Raw genomic sequence first — 19,967 nt, forward strand, 5'->3', positions numbered from 1 at the left:
AGAAACAATTGTTTCCTTTCTAATTTCCCTTCCAATTTTCCTAGGTTCTGAGCACCATACCTCCCAGATCAGTTTAACATTTTTCCTATGGTATCACTCATAGCTTATCCTCTGCTACTATGTTGGATCTTGTGCAATTTGGGAAGGCTGGATTGAGTTTCACATTAGAGATCTCTGAAAGAAAGTGCCTGCCTTATATCAGGTGCTGTTCTAGAGTATATGCCATCATAAACAAGGAGACAAAAGACAAAACAAAAACAAACAAAAAAGCAAGACTAAATAACCAAATTTTGCCCTTATTAGGCTGTATATCTAGGAGAAACTCAACAGATATTTATTGAATCAAGAATGGATGAATGAATTATAGACTAGGGTGAAGAAGTTCCTGTCAGGCTAGAAAAAAAAGTCCATTTTTCATACTCCCTAGCCATGTGTAAGCATGCTGAGTCTTAGTCTCCTCATCTACCACCCAGGGCACAACATTAGCATTTACCTTGTGTGGTTACTATGGCACTAAAGAAGGTAAAGTATGAAACACTCAACATGCTGCAAGAAACATACAAGATTCTCAACTGGACCAAAACTTCCAACAACTCACCATAACCTACATCTCACTTGGTGTTAGGCACACAGTGGGTCCTATATATACTGGTGAATTAATTTATGAAGCCAAATGAATAATTTTCAGTGATAAAGAGGTACTTTGAAAGTCATTTACAAAAACAAAACAAAACAAAACAAAACAAAAATAGAAAAGTCATTTGTAAATACCTTCCAGAAGTCTTCCATTGAAGAAAGAGTTTTAAAGTTTGTTTTCTCTGTTTTGGACACTGGGGTGTCCAAGAAGAGTTGTGACATTACCCGGGTGTAGTAGTACACACTGGAACTCATCATCCCATAGGTCACTGGAACACAGAAAGAGCCACATAAACCCTGTGAGGGAACCCACACACTTACCAGTACACTCCCACTGAATGGGTAGGTATCCACAAACAGTCTGCTCTGTCCCTTGCCTTCCTTCTCTTCACCATTCTTCTAGGATCTCTCCCTAGCTCTCAAGCCTATAAAAGAAATAAATTAACATTGGCTTATGTGAAACAAAACTGGCTTACTAAAGAGCATTAAGTTAAGATCAAGTGCCTTTACTTGACATCTGGGACATGGCTATTCAACTTCATCTCCCCCTCCCCACCTAGATCAGCCCCTCAACACAGGGAGGCTGATCTGCATGGGTTCCTACTGAAGCCATGCTGAGTGTCTCGTCCTGAGGCTGTGCATATGCTGTTATTCTCTCTACAATAAAACGGGCAGGCGATTCTCTGTTCTACATCAATTCTCCACCCTTCTCTGCTCTGCATACTGTGGCTGACCTCGACAGATGGTACCACATAGGCTCCCGTAACCTTTGACATCCCATGCATTTGGCCCATAGGGGGCGGAACAGGAAATGGGGGGGGGGGGGCTGAGGAAAAAGAGATTGGGTTTGTTTCCTCCACCCCTCCTCCATTCCCTCACCACCTGGATGCACTTTGGCAGGGGACCCTCTAACCTTGGCCATAGTTGCTGGGGGAATCTCTCCTCCCACAGCCATACTGGGTTCATGCCATGCCACTCCCTCCCCTTGTCCCTTCAGGCCTGGAGGTGGTAACTGTTCTGAGGGCCTCACTCCCCTTGTTGGTTCCCATAACCCTGCCCCACCTTTGGACATAGGGCCTTCATTAAACGTTCTTTAATTACCACTTTGAGTTTTCCATCCCTTTCCTGGCAGGATGCTAGCACAGACACATCTTCCTCCCATCTACCTATCAAATCTGGTATGGAACCCTCTAAACTCAAGCTATACTCCTTCCATAAAGATTTTCTGATTATATCAGCTCATTGTGAATGGTCCTAGAGGGAGGTAGGAAGATAACTTACAGGTTATCCCGGTAATCCCTTCACTAAACGGGGGATTAAGTGCTATTTAATAAAATCTCTTCCTCATATAGTTCGCTTCTCCACCTGAGCAGCATAGATAATTAAGATTATTTAAAAAGAGGAGCAGATAATAGTGATTCAAACATAAGTGTGTTTTAGAGTCCACCTCGAGCAGTCAGTGGATCAGTAAATACATACAATCATGCGGCGTATCTATTTTATCTGGAGGGAAAGGAATGTTTTCCAGTCCCCTTAGTTTTAGGCTCCCTCACCTGTCCTCCTGCAACCCACAAATTAGGGTAAGAACATTCCTCTTCAAGTGCTCCATGACTTGCCACCTCTCAAAACTGTACTGGGCCACAGTTAAGGGTTTAGACTTTTAATCCATTCATATTTATGGGACAGAGTGCTTATGAAGATAAGCAAGGTGTGATCTCTGTCCTCAAGAAGAGAAGCTAATAGGTATCCCTGGGAAGAGCATTGTCCAGCCAGCTCCCATAGAGGGATGGACAGGGTACAATAAACTCTCAGAAGCTTTCTGTGGATCCAGAGACAGCTGAGGGAACAAAGCTGATATGATGCTAAAGAAAAGAAGTGAAGGATCCCCGAAGCTGAATAAAAAATTATTAAGTTGATTTTTTCAGTTAACTTGAAATTTGAATTTGCTTTGGATTGACTGATTAATATAGATCATTCTCAAATTCTTTACCTGTGGGTTTTATTGTTTAAAAAGATTTATGACAGATGATTTAAATATTTTGATGTATAAATATACAATAGTTCTCTATGTATATAAATGTGAGTATTTTAGCCACTGATTAAACATTGTAGCTCTCTTACTTTCCTATATTTTTAATATCGATTGCTTTTGAAATTCTCAGGACCTGTATGAAATTTCACGCTTCACTAAAAGGGAAGTGATGCGTCCCCTTGACTATTTAGCACCATCTGTCAGACATCTAGAGAAACAATGCCATCTAGCTTTGAAGGGATGATTATTCTAACACATTGAATCAGCGAATATTAACTCAGTTCCTCCCTTGTACCAGGCCCTGGGATAAGCCATGGGGTATCTTTTTTATATTTTAATTTTTTTTGAGAGAGAGAGAGAGAGAGAGAAAAGACAGAGACAGAGAGCACCTACAAGTGTGTGCCCACAAGTGGGAGTGGGGCCAGAGGGAGATGGAGAGAAACTCAAGCAGGCTCCACCCTCAACACAGAGCCCAATGCAGGGCTCCGTCTTACAACCCTGAGATCATGACCAGAGCTGAAATCAAGAGTCAGATGCTTAACCAACTAAGCCACCCAGGCACCCTCTCCATGGGATATCTCTGAGAGACAGCTTCATACACTCCAGGAGTCAGCTGTACCATGAGTCCATATTAGGAAAAGTTCTGTGTTAGGGAGCAAGAAGTACTAGCAAACAAGACAGAGAGTGAAAATGCGCAAAGCTGTCAACATTTTGTAAGAGCACCTATGTGGCATCTCTGAGATGTGCCTAAGAGCATCCCTTTCACCCTCTCTGTGCTGAGGGAGACAGGTGCATAAACCAGTCTGGCAATCCAAGGTGAGGATTGCAGTGAAAGAGGTGGGCCTGGACTTCAGCACAGCTCAGGGAGGTGGGATAGTTGATAAAGGCTTCTCACTGGATCTGCCTCTTGAGCTGATCTTGAGGGATGAGGAAGAACTGAACAGACCAAGAAGGTGACAGCCTAGGTCAAGGCCTTTCTGAGACTCACAGTGGTGTGGTGTGGTTGAAGTAACAGAAGTCATAGGGAGTGGCAGGTCCGAAGAAGGTAAGCAAAGACTGTATGATGTCTTTATTATGTAAAGATTTTAAACTTTATCTTGAAACTGAGGGATTATAGCATGTTAAACGGAAGAGTGACCTGGGTTAATCTGGTTTCAGAGACAGTAATCTGGAGCAGTGCCTGGGAGTCCTAAAAGTCCAGATATTAGATGCTAAACAATGTTGTCTAAGGTCACTGAGTCATCTTAAAACTTAAATAAATCTTGTCACTTCTCTACTTAAAAAACCCAGCTTTCCACTGTAAACCCCTTACAAAGCCTACCAGACCTATAGGGTCTGGCCCCTGACCACCTTTCCATCCTTATCTGATAGTACTCTCTTTAGTAACTGTCTTCAGTTTCTGGAATGTTCTGAGCTTTTCCTGCCTCAGAACCTTCACTCATAAAGTTCTCTCTGCATCTGACTGGCTCCCACTCTTAATTTAGGTCCCAGAGAGGACAATCCTCCTCCCCGATTGTCTTGTTTCATATTACTTCTGCATTTAAGGGAAGGGCCTAAATCTGTTTTTAATTAAATTACTGAACAGTTGACTGAATGAATAAATGAATAATCCAGGACAGAGATGATAAAGGTTAAAATAGGAACAACAGTGATGTATGAAGGAAGGCAGATTCGAGAGGCACCAAAGAGGAAAAATGAGAAAAGTGAGGGAAAGCATCTAGAATGACGTGTAGCTTTGGGGAGAGGCATCATGTGGGTAATGTTCACATTAACTCAGAGAGAACATGAGTGAAACAAGTTTGGATGGGGAGGATGACGGGTTCAGGGTTAGGAATGTTAAAGATGAGATTGCTAGGAGATACACCAGTGGAGATGCCTGATAGAAGTTGGCACAACGTTTGTAGTTCATGAGCAAGGTCTAGGGGGGACCTGGAGTCACCAGCATCATGTACCAGTTGAGAATGTGGAAAAGATCCCCGAAGAGAAAGCCAAAGATCCAGCTGCAGAGAATACACTGGCTAAACACATTTCATAAGGAAAAAAACTAAAAGTGAATAGAGCAAGGAGAAACACAGAAAGAGAGGGAGTCCTAGAAGCCAAAGAGAAGCTTCTAGAAAGCCAAATGCCAGAAAAACCTGAAAAGAGCTCTAAAATTTGGCAATTAAGAGGTCCCTAAGTGGGGTGCCTAGGTGGCTCAGTCAGTTGAGTGTTTGACTCTTAATTTCAGCTCAGGTCATGATCTCATGGTTTGTGAGTTTGAGCCCCATGTTGGGCTTTGCGCTGACAGTGCGGAGCCTGCTTGGGATTCTTTTCCCCACTTCCTCCCCGCACCCCCCCCCCCCCCCCCGCCTCTGCTCCTCCCTTGCTTGTGCTTTCTCTCAAAATAAATAAACTAAAAAAAAAAAAAAAAGTCCCTAAGTGACTTTGGTGAGGCCTTTCAAGAAGTAGAAGTGAGACCACAGAATAAACAAGAGAGGTGAAAAAACGTTACTAAAACCTCCAAATATTTTAATCCAGTTTTGGTTAAAATTTGAAGGAAATAGTAAGTAACACACTGAGATGGAAATCTTTGAGGGATAAAGGCTGACACAGGTGCTTTTACGAATGACTATACTGAGCTTGTATTACTTCTTCTTTTGAAACAAAAGAGAAAGACATATAGTATTAATAAATGTTATCACAAAGAAGAGAAAGCTATGCACATGGAGTACAGACTATGTATAAATTAATATTTATAGAAGAATAAATACACATTTCTTGTCATGTGGTTTTTGTTCAGTTTACTGAAAAGGACAGAGAGCTTTGTGGGCATAGGCAGTCTTTAACAGTTACTTTCCATGGACTACAGCCTGTGATCTTAGGACTGAATATGTTTGCTGTGAGAAGCTGTTGGAATGTTTGTCACCGGAAATTGAACTAGCTTCCCACCAATGTGATGATTAACCCATGGCCTTTGATTTCCCTGACCTAGTTATCAACAGTGAGTCTCCATGGATTCTCTTGCAATGAGGAAAACTATCTTGATTAGACAAACATCCTTGCAAGATTTTTACAAGTAAAATAAAATATTCATTTCCTTTTTATTGAGATATAATTGACATATAATATAGTATAAATTTAAGGTGTACAATGTGTTGATTTGATACTATTCATTTAATTTCTTAAGAATTTTTTAATTTTAGGGGCGCCTGGGTGGCTCAGTTGGTTAAGTGTCCGATTTCGGCTCAGGTCATGATCTCACCGTTCATGAGTTTGAGCCCTGTGTCAGGCTCTGTGCTGACAGCTCAGAGCCTGGAGTTTGCTTTGGATTCTGTGTCTCCCTCTCTCTCTGCCCCTCCCCTGCTCATGCTCTGTCTCTCTCTGTCTCTCAAAAATAAATAAATATTGAAAAAAAATTTTTTTAATAAAAAAATTTAAAGAAGCATTTTTTAATTTTAATTTTTTTAGAATACTAACATTTTTTAGAATACTAGAATATCTTCTTCCAGAGAAAAAGAAATGGAGACACACAGATTACTTCTTAGAAGGGCTCTTCTTGTCCTAGGATACATCATGCTATTTTAGGACAATGTTGTTCATTTCTCCAATTTCATTACTTCTTTGGACACTAGTGAGTTTAAAGTTAAAGACTTTCTCACAATAACTGATTACATTTTCTACTCTATGAAATATGTTTATTTTCTACTCTGTAAAATATTTACTGAGGCCTTGGTGTTTTTCTCAGTGACTTGTGGGTTACAAATGTGGTAAGGTATTAACCCTTTGTAATATTTCTTGTAAATATTCTTTACAATTGTTTTCTGCCTTTTAATCTTATCTATTTCTGTGACATGTACAAAAACTACATTTCTATGATGCTAACTCAACTAACTTTTCTTTATGATTTCCATTATAATGTCTAAATATAGGAAATTTGAGAAACTTTAAAGACTGTAGGGAGCAGAAAAAAAGAAGAGGCAAATGTATTCTTATCACAGATTCACCAAAGACTTTTTTTTGCTGTTTCCAAAGATCTTTAATAATATTTATTCCTTTCCTTAACTTTAGCATCTAAGTCACACAAAGAAATACGCTTACTATTTATAACAGTAACCCATATAAAAATAAATATTTTGATGGTAGATTCATAGCAACCTTAGGTTTCAAGTAAGAATAAATTGTAAATTACAGAGAAAATAGGATTACCTAGTCCCCATGTTATTTCTCTCTGGGTTTATGCAGACTGATTTTAAAGATACAAGGGCTTAGAACTAACACTGATAAAATGGAAGATAAGCTTTGAGGGACACTTAGGCTCAAATGCTCAAACAATTAGAACCTATACTTCTTAGAACCTACTGATAAAAGAGTTCGGCTGTGGTCAACGATCTCTGGGAAGAATTTTGCTTTTACTATTCTCACATGACAGTACCTAGGATCTTTTGGTGTATTATTCCCAACCTGCACAAAATTTTTCAAAATAAGTATTTCACAGATACAGGAAGGTTAAATAACTTAGTTCAAGCTTACCTACTATATAAGTAGTGGAGCTGGAATTTGAACTCAGACCTCTGTTGATGCAAAAAAAAAATCTATACTTTTCCTACTGTGTCAAACTGCCTTCCAGATCCCTATTTATTTCATATCAAGAGCCTCCCATGTGCAAGGCATAGGGCTAAGTACATTCTCTCATATACCCACAAAGTAATGAGTTTGATATTATTGGCCATCTGATATTGATACTGTTGGCAAGATTTTAAAACTAGTAATTAAAGAGATGGTTTCTGAGCAATGGGGAAAGGGTTCAATCACTAGGAGCCAGTAAGGCATTGCTAGGAATAAATCATGTCTACTTATCTCATTTCCTTTTTGATTCGGCCAACAGCTGATAGCAGAAGAATGATGGAGTTATTCAGACGGGCATTAATAAGAAAAAGTCTTTCTTATTAACCTATTTCTTGAACATTCTGACCTAGATGATAATATAATTCAGTGAACTCCACTCAAAGAGCTTTCACTAATGGATGATGCTCTTAGACCAAACTTTTTTTGATTTATTATTAATTAATCAGGATAAGAACATGGATGATATCAACTCTATTGATCCAGTGAAGCCAAGAGGAACAGCTGATACTGACATGAATGACGCCAGATCCAAGATAATTTCAACAGATTGGAATGATAAGCAGGTGCTAATAAGATGGAATTTAACAGAGCTGAAAGGGAAGTCCTTTCAGGACTATGTTCCAGGAAGAAGTGTTCAAATACTAGCTGGGGGACACAGTGATTTATAGTTTGGGGGGAAGAGACTGAGGAATCATTTACGTGAAGGGTCAGGTGATGGGAGGGCGCAGGAGCCACAGCTTTGTATCTGAATAAGGACACTCATAGTCCCACTTTTTCCATTCTTTCATCATGAGGTTCCTACTATACTTTCTTTCTTTTAAAGTTTATTTATTTGAGAGAGACAGAGACAGTGCAAGTGGGGAAGGGGCAGAGAGAGAAGGAGAGAGAATCCCAAGCAGGTTCGGAGCTGTGCAGAGCCTGACACGGGGCTAGAACTCACAAAACTGTGAGATCATGACCTGAGCTGAGTTGGATGCTTAATGGACTGAGCCACCCAGGCAGGAGCTACTGTACTTTCAAAGGGACCTGATAAACAGAACATGTGCAGGGGGAATTTCTATCATGTGGGTACTCAAAGGCATATCGCCAATGACATGATTAACAGTTAAAGGAACTGAAAAGGTTTAACCTAGAGGCGACTTAAGGGAGACTTGAATGGCTGTCTCCAAACTTCTGATAGGCTAAATTGGAGAACTTGGTAAAGGTACTTGGTAAAGGTGGGCTTGGAGGGGGCACTAAGAGAGGAAGTTAGACAGGGGTAGACTTGGCTTCATATAAGGAAGAACATTCTAACATAGCCATAGAAAAATGAAATGAATTATTTAAAAGAAGTAAGTCCCTTAACTTGAAACTGTTACTCAATCAGACATAGGATGCCTGACCATTTGAGAGGAACGCTGGAGTGCAATTTTAGCATTCAGTGGAGGTTTGATCATATGGTTGCTAAGATCCCTTCTTAACCAGAGATTCTACAATATTCTGAAAATAAAACTTTGCCTATGTAAAATATGTAGCTACTGGTATAAGAAAAAAATGTGATTAGTGTGAAAAAGAACAAAAAGCTTTAAAAATTCTACAATAAACAAGAGAACCCTAATTATATGCCTTAAGGCATGTTTCCTAAAACTCTAGCTATTTGGTTTATTTATCTGGCCTAGATCCCAAACTTGTCAGTGCATCTGAAAACTCACTTCTCTGGGACACATCTAGAAGGCTCTGATTTAGCAGATCTGGGCAAACGGCAATTAAAAAAAAAATTCTCTTGGTGATTCTGATGCTCAAGCAGTTGGTATGGGGGCGGGGGGTGGGCATAGAAAACCTAGACTTACTTATAGGGATACTTACATTTTGCATAAGACATATATGTATGTATGTGTCTATGTCACACTTAAAAAAACTTAACAATGATCCTAATCAACCTGTTAATATTTAAGGCCACTGTAGCTTAATATTTAAGCTCCTATGCAGGGAGCAAAATCTCCTTCAATATTCTAAGCTCTAACAGCTTAGAACATAAAAGTTAAAGATACCAAATCTCTGCCTTTACAACTTTTATTGTAATGAATAGATCTTTTCAGGCTTTTCAGCATTTCTATCGTAGATAGAATGTTTTAAAAAGTAATGACAGGGGTGCCTGAGTGTCTCAGTCAGTTAAGTGTCCAACTCTTGATTTCAGTTCAGGTTATGATCTAGCTGTTTTTGAGTTCAAGCCCCGAGTCGGGCTCTGGCACTGGCAGCATGGAGCCTGCTTGGGATTCTCGCCCTCTGCCCCTCCCCCACTCGTGTTTTCTCTCTCTCCTCTCTCTCTCTCTCCCTCTCTCTCAAAATAAATAAACTTAAAAAATAAAAATAAAAAATAATTAATGACATTTCCTTTCTAAACAAGTAACAGAAAAAAACCAAGAAGATGGATGTTGTTGACACATATAAACTTTGTAGCTTAAATAACTTCTTTTTTGCTTAAGTTCCCACTTGGAAATGCAAAGTCTCAGAAAATATAAAAAGAAGTCATTCCCTGTTAAAGCTCGTCAAGAGCTGACTAGCATTAATAAAAACTGTGTGTGGGAATAGTAAATAAATCAGTATTCAATTTCTTTTTTTTTTAATTTTTTTAATGTTTATTCATTTTCTGAGACACAGAGAGAGACACAGCATGAGTGGGAAAGGGGCAGAGAGAGGGAGACACAGAATCCAAAGCAGGCTCCAGGCTCTGAGCTGTCAGCACAGAGCCTGATGTGGGGCTCAAACTCATGAACCGCGAGATCATGACCTGAGCCGAAGTCGGACGCTCAACCGACTGAGCCACTCAGGCGCCCCAATCAGTATTCAATTTGTTAAAATTACAACTGAAACTTAAATGTTTCCTCAATCCTTTAGGTTCAACTTAGAAACCTTTTTTATTCTTTTTATAAATCTGATAAATTCAAAAAGCTTTTTGCACTTAGTCAACTGAACTCAAGGTGGTCAATTTTAATGTACTAGGAATGGCATTATCAAACTGTTGATTAAATTTTGATTTTTTCCATATACAAAGAAGGGGAGTCCTTTCAAGATTGGTGTTAATTTTTCAGCATTTCTAAGTGTGCACGGTAAGAATGAACTCCTTTCCCAGGAGTATGGTAAGAGGTCCCAGTTGCCATAAATCTGCTTCCTTGTCTGTTCTCATAAAGGGCTTTCGAGAGAACAGGACAGGACTCCCATCATTCAGTGCTCTTTGATTGAGAAGATAAAACCCATTGTCTATGACCTTCTGGACTCTGAAGCAAATGGTTTCTAAGACTTGTTTCTGGCTAAGTCTGGACTCCCCTCCTTTCCCCAAGGACGCATGGACATATGAAAGAAGAGAAGAAGAAAGAGGTGAGTCTGCAGTAAGTTTCCTTAGAGTACAGGTCCAGTGCTCATTGAAGATTTGGAAGATATTAAGAACTAAATGAAGGAACCCACACAACAAACACATCAAAATCCAAAAGACTGGGACTTTTAAATATGTATATGTATATCCATAAAAGCAATATTAGGTGACATTATTTGTATTTCCTGAAAGTTACACTTGGAAAGCCGTTTTGTTAAAAATAATTCTTATGTAGACTTTACATTAATTGATGTAAAAATAGTGACTGTGTATTTACCAGGAAATCTAATGCAAAAATCCTTTTACTTGGTTTCTTGGTGTCTGGCAGTTTGCGAGATGCGTGTCATAGTGAAAATGGTCATAACTGGCAATGAACTGGCCAATCAGATAATGCTGAATTTTAATTAATGTTTACCAGAGGAGAGAGGAGGGCTTTACTAAATTCTAAACTGAAATTGAAAACAGAGAACTTCTGAATTAACCCCTCTGATGCATACACAATTCCCTTCAATTATAGTTTTGACAGGTCAAATATTTTCAAAACTTTTCTTTTAGTAGGAGGAAATGTTCTACTTACAAATGCATAAGACTATGAGAAAAAGGAGGTATGTGGCCAGTTCCCGTAAAACACTTTTAAGATACTTCTCACGGTTAGTGTTGCTTTCTTCCATGAGTCTTGTTCCCCAGAGACCTTTAAAATAATGAAAAAATGACATTTTATTTTTCAAATAACGAATGGCAGAGAAAACATATAAAATAAATAGCATAACCTTTAAGGGAGATTTTCCTGCACTTTTTTTTGGCATGCTCTGAATGTAACTGGGAAATTGTTTAGCAGGAGTGCCTTTTACTTTAGAATATATCAACCTCTACTGTCCCCCCAAATATGCAAATCACAAGGTGATTATCTGATCATTGTCTAAACTCCCAATCCTATTAGAAAATGGCTTAATAAAAATTTAGGAAGAGAACAGGAAATGAGGGCAGCCTAGAAGAACAGATTAAATACTTGTGCAAACACATCACCTCTTCCTGTGTTGGGGGAGGACGCAACCTGGCAATTATCCTATTACTGAACCGTTAGTACATGATGTAACGACATGGCACATGATATCTTTCAGGTCACCCTGATGAAAAGAAGGGCTGGTTGGACCATCATTTCACTAGGGGAATATCCATTAAACTTCTAGCACGCTGGCATAAAATCTCTCTACTCTGTACCCATCTTTGTCCTTTAAGAAACTCAATGCTGACTGACTACACTAAACATGCTAAGCTTAACAGATTTTTAAAATGCTAATTAACATATCATCTTTAAATTAAAAGCAACAATCATCCAACTTTTCTCTCTCTCTCTTTGGAGAAAGAGTAAAATCAGCAACCATGTTCCACATTTTAGCAGATGGAAAAAGTGTTCGGCTGGCTAAGTGGGATGACATAACCCTCCGTGAGCTTGCTGGAGGCAGTTACCGCAGTTTTGGACTCAGCCAGCAGACAGACATGGTGGCCATCCAAAACCCCCATTAATGAACAGTGCGGTAAAGTCACATTTCTGGTTACTTGGAAGAGACTTAGTATTTTCCAAAAAAGACAAACTTCTCAATCCTCTCAGTTAGATTAGGTCGGCTATGAATGGCAGCCAACCTGGCCCCTGCATTCTGCCTCACACTCCTATTCCACAGAGTTGAACCCCTTCAGTCACTGAAACTCACACAGCCACTGGAGCCACCATGACACCACACAGAGAACAGGGAGAAACGGTATCCAGGCTTTTACTTCATAAAAATGACTTCATCACTAGTGTTTATGTATTTTTTAAGCCTTAGAATAATACATTAATTTTACTCCTAAATTTGGATATTTCATTTCCTTTTCTTTTTTCTCTCAAATTTCCTTTAGGAAAATCAACATTGGAATTCAAAGACACTGTGTTACGCATCACAGGTTTCAACACATGGAAAGTGGAGCATGACTTATGACCAGGTTTGCTTCTGCCAAGATCTGGTAGTTGTCAGGGAATTACTCACTCAGAAGAAATGCAGCAAGCAGAATGTTTGTTCGCTCAAACTCTATCATATTTAAAAATTATTACAAATTTAGATGACATGGAAAATTACAACTCAGAATAACACAGAGGCAGCCAAATATTAGGCTCAGTAGCCCTGGATGCAATCACACTCTTTCTTTGGTTATATTTCTTTTGGAGGCCAGACCTAAAGTATACACATAAGTAGGGATTACTAGTCTCTTTATCATCAGGAAAGATTGTTGTCTTGCCTCACTTGGTCAGTGATTTCACTCTTTCCCATGGTTTATAAACAATTATGCGCTAAGGAATAGTCACAGTTATTAATATTTACAAATGGTATTGCGACCTATAAATAGAAAAACCAAACTCCCATCAAATTTTATTCAAGCTAAACTTTCAAGGGCCTATCGCAATTTAATTCTAGCCCTCAAATGAAATATTTCAAATAAAAAGAAACAAAGTCCCCTTATTTATATTTTAATATACTTTATGCATTTCATTGACTTTTTCTAAGTTAGTCTACTTCCTCAAATGCTTATTGCTTTAAAAATTTCATCCAATTCCCCCACTGGGTGTGTATATAGGGTCTGTCTGAGGACACAGGGACCTGTTTATATTCTGATGGGTGAGAAATGGCTACATCCACAAATAGAAAATAATTGCTGTCTTGTAGCCAACTACTTCCATGTTTAGCACAGCTGATAAAATAAGAATAAAGACAGAGCTCATGTCCCAAATGGCAGCATTCTTCAGAATCAGCTGTTGTCTTTTCCCACAATTGGCCCAGCTACAGAGGGAGTACCTGCCTGGCATTTTAGGTACTCACGCTCAGTACATAAAGTGTCTCCAGCTGTTAGGGAGAACATGCTGTGAGGGGGACAATCAGACAATATCCAACTTCTCTCATGTTTAAGAAGGCACTTATTCAATTTCAGAGCCCAAAATTGGAGCACTTTATCTAAACAGTGTATATTCCCCTGGGCAGTGGCACTGATATGAATATAGGGGGACTCTGAGATGGAGAATCCAAAACACCAAAGGTGTCTCAAACATAAGTAACTGTGAAAAAAATGTCATTGTTGCAACTGTCTTATTCACATACTTCCAAAACCTTTTTATTTTGCAATATATAAAAAAAAATCACAAAGAGAGAATGACATAATGAACTCCTCATATTCTTATGTATCTCTGACTCAGCTTCAACAGTTATCAACTCAATGCCAACTTTGATTCATCTAAACCCTCACCCATGCCTCTGAATTTTGAAACTAATCTGAAATACACTGAATGCTCATGACTCATTGATCATGACAATGAGGAATAATGAGGAATAATGTGGAATTTTGGAGTCGGCTGTGTTCAAATGAGGGCTCAGAACTGTGAGATCTTATCTAACATCATGAGGTTCCGTTTCCTCATCTGAAAATGGTAAGACTACCTCTTTGTGTGGTTGCTCTGGGAATTACGATATTATGTGTAAAGCACATAAAGTGCTTGGAAGAGGCCTGTCTACAGCTCCAGAAACAGGTGCAAATCTGAAAAAATGTCCTACTTCTGACATCTAGTTGGTCTAAATTTCAGAACAGTGTAAATGCCCAAATCCATATGAATTTGGATTTCACCGTGAATAGCCTGACCAAATTCTCACTGCATTTATATCATAAAAGAATCCTGTTCTTTTGTGCTTAGATACTTGTGGGCTTTGTTTAGGAAGACGGACACAATCCTTCCTAATAGTTACTTGAATTTCGTGGCCACCTTTAAAATGGGAAGTGATGGGTGCCTAAGTGGCTCAGTCAGTTAAGCATCTGACTCTTGATTTTGGCTTAGGTCATGATCTCATGTTTGGTGAGTTCGAGCTCCATGTTGTATTCTATGTTGACAGCGTGGAGCCTACTTAGGATTCTCTCTCTCTCTCTCTCTCTCTCTCTCTCTCTCTCTGCCCCTCCCCCACTTGTGTTTACCCTCTCCCTCTCTCTCAATAAATAAATAAACATTAAAAAAAAGAATAAAATATTTTAAAAAAAAGGAAGAGACTTTTTACTACTATTGGGCCATTTAATATAGAAGATTCAGTTGCTACCTTATATGATACTGACTCCTGAATCTTGAATTCTTAGCCTTCTCCTGAGGTCCAGACAAGCAGATACCACAGATAACAGCCAGCTCCACCGTATATCCCACAGATAGTTCATACTCATATGCCCCATGCACTGAGATTTTTCTTTGTCTAGAAACCTACTTGCCCTGTTTGAGTTAATGGTATCAAGCCAGAAACATAGGTTTCATCCTAAAACAGGCCCTTTTCTTAACCCTCATATGGAATTGGTCCACAATTCTGATGGCTTCTGTCTGTCTCCAGGCCAGCTTCCCTCTATCCCAGTTCACATGCCTTGGATGCAGCCTTTTCACCCCTCTGTCTCTTGCTTAAGCCTCTCCTGACCTATTCTCCCACCAACCAGTACTATGCGCCTCACCCCATTCTCTACATTCTTGCTAGAATCATCTTCAGATTGACATGTAAAGCCCTCAAGAGCTCTAACTTTTTAGAGGGAAAAATACCAAGAAGCTACAGGCTTGCTTGGTCTTACTTCTGCTATTTTTTCCCTCCTTAAATTCTCCCCTCATCCTTCAAAATGTTAACTCAAGTTTCACTTCCTCTGACCTCTCCAGGTAAAGCTGGCCCTCTCTTCATTGGGTCCCTTCCAAACCTGACACCTGGCATTGCAATTATTTACTTACATCTGTTTCTCCTACTAAACTGAGCTCTTTGAGAGTTGGGTGAATGATAATTCACCTTTGTATTCCTAGTACCCACTACAAAGGAGACTCTCATCAAATGTTTGTTGATTGCCCAAATTCTGTTACTAGCATAACCTTTCCACAAACCCCACAGTAGCAACCCTCCCTCAAAAAATTCTCCACAGCTATGGAAATACAAAATCTCATTTGTTCAAAATTATAGTGCAAATAATAAAAGGAAGAAGTGATAGAGTGAGGTTTAGATTAAAAACAAAGGGAAAGTCACAATAGCCGAAAGGTGGAAACAACCCATGTGTTCATCAACTAACGAATGGATAAACAAATGTGTTGTATACATACAATGGAATATTATTCATTTATCAAAGGGAATGAAATGTGGATACATGCTACAATATGGATAAATCCTGAAAACATTACGCTAAGTGAAATAAGTCAGGCACTAAAGGACAAATATTATATGATTCCACTAATATGATGTACCTACATTAGAAAAATTCAGAGACAGAAAGTAGAATAGAGGTCACCAGGAGCAGGGGAATGTGGTAATTGGTAGAGTTTCTGTTTGAAATGATGAAAAAGTTCTGGAAATGGACAGTGATCATACAACATAGTGAATGGGAGAGGAGGTATCTATTTCTTATAGTAGCTTAGCCTACCCTGACCAATACAATCAGTACTTTAGGATTTCTCTAGGAAAACAAAAACCCCAAACCCCAAGCATAGGTGTTTAAAATAACAAACAGGAAATGACTTTACCAGGTTGATACATCCATAGAACACATTCAACTCTGGAAATTCAGAAAATTTGATAACTCATGTAAAGTATCAGATTTTATTTTTGCTCTAAAGATTTTGAAGGAAAAAAAAAAAAAAGTAAGCAAGACCAGTGAGGGTGTCTTTAAGTTTGGGGGCAGTCTTTAAATCTTTCAGCCATCTTTCACTGCCTTTGGTCCAGATCTTTACCACTTCTTCACTGGCTGCCTCCTACATGGCCCTCCTGTCTCTCTGTCTCCCTGTGCAAGATCTCCTGCACAGCACACCCCCTGATATCCCCTTTCTGCATGTTCTGGTCCTGTTAAAAACTTGCAACCACTTCCTAATATTTAGGAATAAATTCTCAATTCCTTGGCTGGACACAAGGTGTCCCACAACCAGGCCTCAAACATTTCTTCTTTACTATCCTACTTCTGCTAAGTAGATCTATCTACTGTACAAAGAGCAAAAATGACCATTTGTTGTCCATATTGGCTTCATGTCATTAAAGAACAACACAGAGTATGTTGAAGCTGGAAAAGACTTTGGAGATTAAGTTCAACTCTTCCATTTTATAAATCAGAACTGAGGCCCAGAAAATCTGAGTGAGTGTATAAAACCACGAAGGCAGGAGACCCCCAGGGAACCTCTAGACCACTCCAAGCTTGAGTAATCTCTCCTACCTTTATAAATTGCAAGTTACTTTCTGCCTTTGATCCTAGGGTACTACTTACATATTGCATGTGAGGTTTTTGTCATTGGTATCCATGAGGGGAAAAAAAAAATCACAACTCATTCATGGTATTTAGTTTACTTTTCTTGGTTTCTGTCCATAAGAAAATGGTGCTGGTGCTGGTTTAGTTCTTTTGTGTGTGTGAGGGGAGGGGGGAAGGGGAAGGGAGGCACCTAATGCAGCGCTAATTATTCAACAAATGTCACTTATTTAATAAGTGACAAGTATATGTTTAATTTTTAATATATTTAACATTTAAGAAAATAAAATTTATTCTAAAATTTTCTAAAATTAACATTTTCCTGAGTCTCTTCCCCTACTAATTAGACCATTGACCAGAAGTTCACTATGAGCTTATACATTGTCAATTTTCTTTTTAATTTCTTTAAATTTAAAAAATTTAAAAATTTTTGAAGAAATAAACTTGTATATAAACTCATACAAAGATACATATTTCACTTCATTATATTCTTTTATCTAGTTTATTCAAAGAAGGTTAAATGTGTTATCAGACGCTTAACCTTAGTTAAAAGGATCATGACTTATTATTCATTAGCTTATAAAAAACTTCTCTCACATCAGTGAATATGCACATTTAAAATAAGGTAAAGTAATATATAATTTGTTTGGATACAGTTTTGAACCTTAAAAGGTGTTAGGGCTTTTTCCTAACTCACATAGGTTGTTCAAAAAGGATCTTTTGTTCCCTGTCACACCATGAGTCAGATTACCTAGCATAAGCACCTACATGAAAGTACCCAAGTGCACACAATTAAAAATTTATGATTTAACTTATATTTATGAAGCACTCACAACATGACAGAGACATGCTATGCATTTTACAAGTTTCATCTCATTTAATTCTCCCCACTCAAGAACTAAGTATTATAATGATCTCTTAAGAAAAACAAAAATTGGGGATCAGAGAGGATAAGCAGTTTGCTCAAGGTCACAGGGTCAATGTGTGGTGGAACTAGGATGTGGGTAAAGGACTGACTTGGTCTCAATCACATTGCTGTAAAAACACCTGGGTTATTTTGTGCAAGATTTTCAAAACTGACAGGGAAGAGAGGGGAAGGGAAACTTTCAAAAGAACTGAGCATGGAAACTCTTAAAAGTGGAGATTAAAATAATTTGAACGGTGAGAGCAAATGCAACACTTTTCCAAGGATGCCTCTGACAAAACTTTGCAAAAACAGGATCCTATCTGCTTCTGGAAAATCTGTGTCCTCTAAATAGACACTGGCAAATCTGAAAATTCCTTTCCTGCCTTTTGGAAAGTTGGGCGCACTGAACTCTGACACATTTACACGTTGCTGGTATCTGGTGACTCCACTGATTTGTTGGAACTTCAAAGAACATTGATTTAATTATTTAGAAACATACTACCAAGTTTTTTAGACAATGTAACTTGTTCTTTGCAACTATTTCAGAAAAATGCCTAGATTAGAAGTGGCTGCACAACTGTTTTTCTCAGACATTATTTTATTCTGTTTGTGGTGATCTCAACAGCTCGCTCTCCCCAAAACAACCACACACATCACCAAAACATCAGTGACAACTCAGTGACACTCCTCCCATAACTTGGATAACACTACTGTTAACCCTTTCCAGAATGGAATGAGGGGCAATAGGGCATCCAGACCAGTGGAAGCCCCAGATATGCAGTTGCAACCACAGTCAGTTGTATTAGAATGTTTTTTCATTCTCTACAAGAAGAAAAATCTCCAGAGGTACCCTTTCATTCTATTACGGCTTTCACGTAGATCCAGCGGTAAAAATGTGCTGACACACCTTCTTCTTTTAGAAGAAGGAGGTATCCCATAAATTTGCACCTACAAGGGCGCAGTGGCGGTCCGCCATGGGTACCGGAAGTAGGGCACAAGTAGCAGAGGTGGGGTACGCGCCTGCAAGGGAGGCGGGGACACAGGAGGGATGCGAGGTGGAGCCCCGGAAAGTCGCCCGCAGCTGGTTTGTGCATCAGCCGCTGCAGGTCGCGCTCTTACCTCGCAGCCCGCGAACCAGCCTCTCGGCCCAGGCCACTCGCGGCGGCTGCCCGTCCAGGGGGAGGTGGCGATGAAGCGGGTCCCCGCCGCCGGCCGGGCTGGGGCTCGGCGGGCCCTGGTCCTCTCTCCGGCGCCGCCTCCCGCTTGGGTGGCCGGTGCCGTGGTAGCCCCCCAGCCCCCGGCCCCGGGCGCCCACGGAGCTCACGGACGAGGAGGCGGCGGACCTCCGGCTGCCCGGGCGCCACTCCACGTCCATCTCCACCACCATTCCTCCTTCCTCGCCTTCCACCTCCTCTTCCTCCTCCTCCTCCTCGGCCTCGAAGCCCGGGTTGTCACGGCTCCATGCCTGCCGCGAGCACGACGAGAGCGGCGGGGAGGGAGAGGCCGAGGCTCCGGCCGGGGGGTCCCGCGCGGCCGCCTGCCGGATACGCTCCATCTCGATCTCCAGGCCCCTCTGCTCGCGGAGGCCGCCCGGAGCGGCGAGGCCGGCGCCCACGGCCGCGCCGCCCGTCATCAGCCGGCCGGGGCCGGCCGCTCGGGCTGCGGGCGGCCGCTTCGGGTCCCCGGGCTGCTGCGGCTGCACGCGGCTGGAGTTCACCATCGCGGTCACTGGCGCCCGGCGCGCCTTCGCCCCGGGCCGCGCTCGGCGCAGCCCGCCGCAGGAGCCATGTTCCTTTCTTCCCGGGGCCCGCCGCCTCCTGCTCCCCGCCCCCGACCTCCCCGCAGTCCCGCGTCCCTCGCCCGCCCCCTCGGCCCGCCTTCCCCTAGCCTCGTCTGGCCCAGCGGCCGCGGCGCGCGGCAGGGGGAGGTGCGAGGAAGCCGCCCCCGCGAACGGCGCGGTTGGCGAGCTGCGCCAGGGCCCACGTTCCAAGTGGAGCCGGCGCCCAGGGCGGGCGCCCACATTCCGTGCGGGTGGAGGGGCTTGGGCAGGGAGGGGGGCCTGCGGAGGCGGGGCGGGGAGGGGGGCAGGGCTTCTGGAGCTGTCGCTGCGTGCGTGACCCTGACATAATGCTTGGGTCCCTCTTAACCGCCAGCCCCTTCTGCCTCGATTTACCACA

At 41.0% G+C, this 19,967-nt stretch overlaps 1 protein-coding gene across 1 annotated transcript in view; it reads right to left on the minus strand.

Moving 5' to 3' along the window:
* The window catches only part of PKD2 (polycystin 2, transient receptor potential cation channel), a 52,453-nt gene extending 32,832 nt beyond the window's left edge, over positions 1–19,621 (minus strand). Inside the window, exons 1-3 of the mRNA XM_027060544.2 lie at positions 18,910–19,621; positions 11,203–11,316; positions 772–905 (exon numbers count right to left, since the gene is read on the minus strand). Of these exons, the coding sequence (XP_026916345.1) occupies positions 772–905; positions 11,203–11,316; positions 18,910–19,510 (849 nt within the window). The 5' untranslated portion in view covers positions 19,511–19,621. The remainder of the gene's footprint in view (positions 1–771; positions 906–11,202; positions 11,317–18,909) is intronic.
* Positions 19,622–19,967: the final 346 nt, after the last annotated feature.

Source organism: Acinonyx jubatus, chromosome B1 (genome assembly GCF_027475565.1).
Source record: "Acinonyx jubatus isolate Ajub_Pintada_27869175 chromosome B1, VMU_Ajub_asm_v1.0, whole genome shotgun sequence".
Taxonomy (NCBI): Eukaryota; Metazoa; Chordata; class Mammalia; order Carnivora; family Felidae; genus Acinonyx; species Acinonyx jubatus.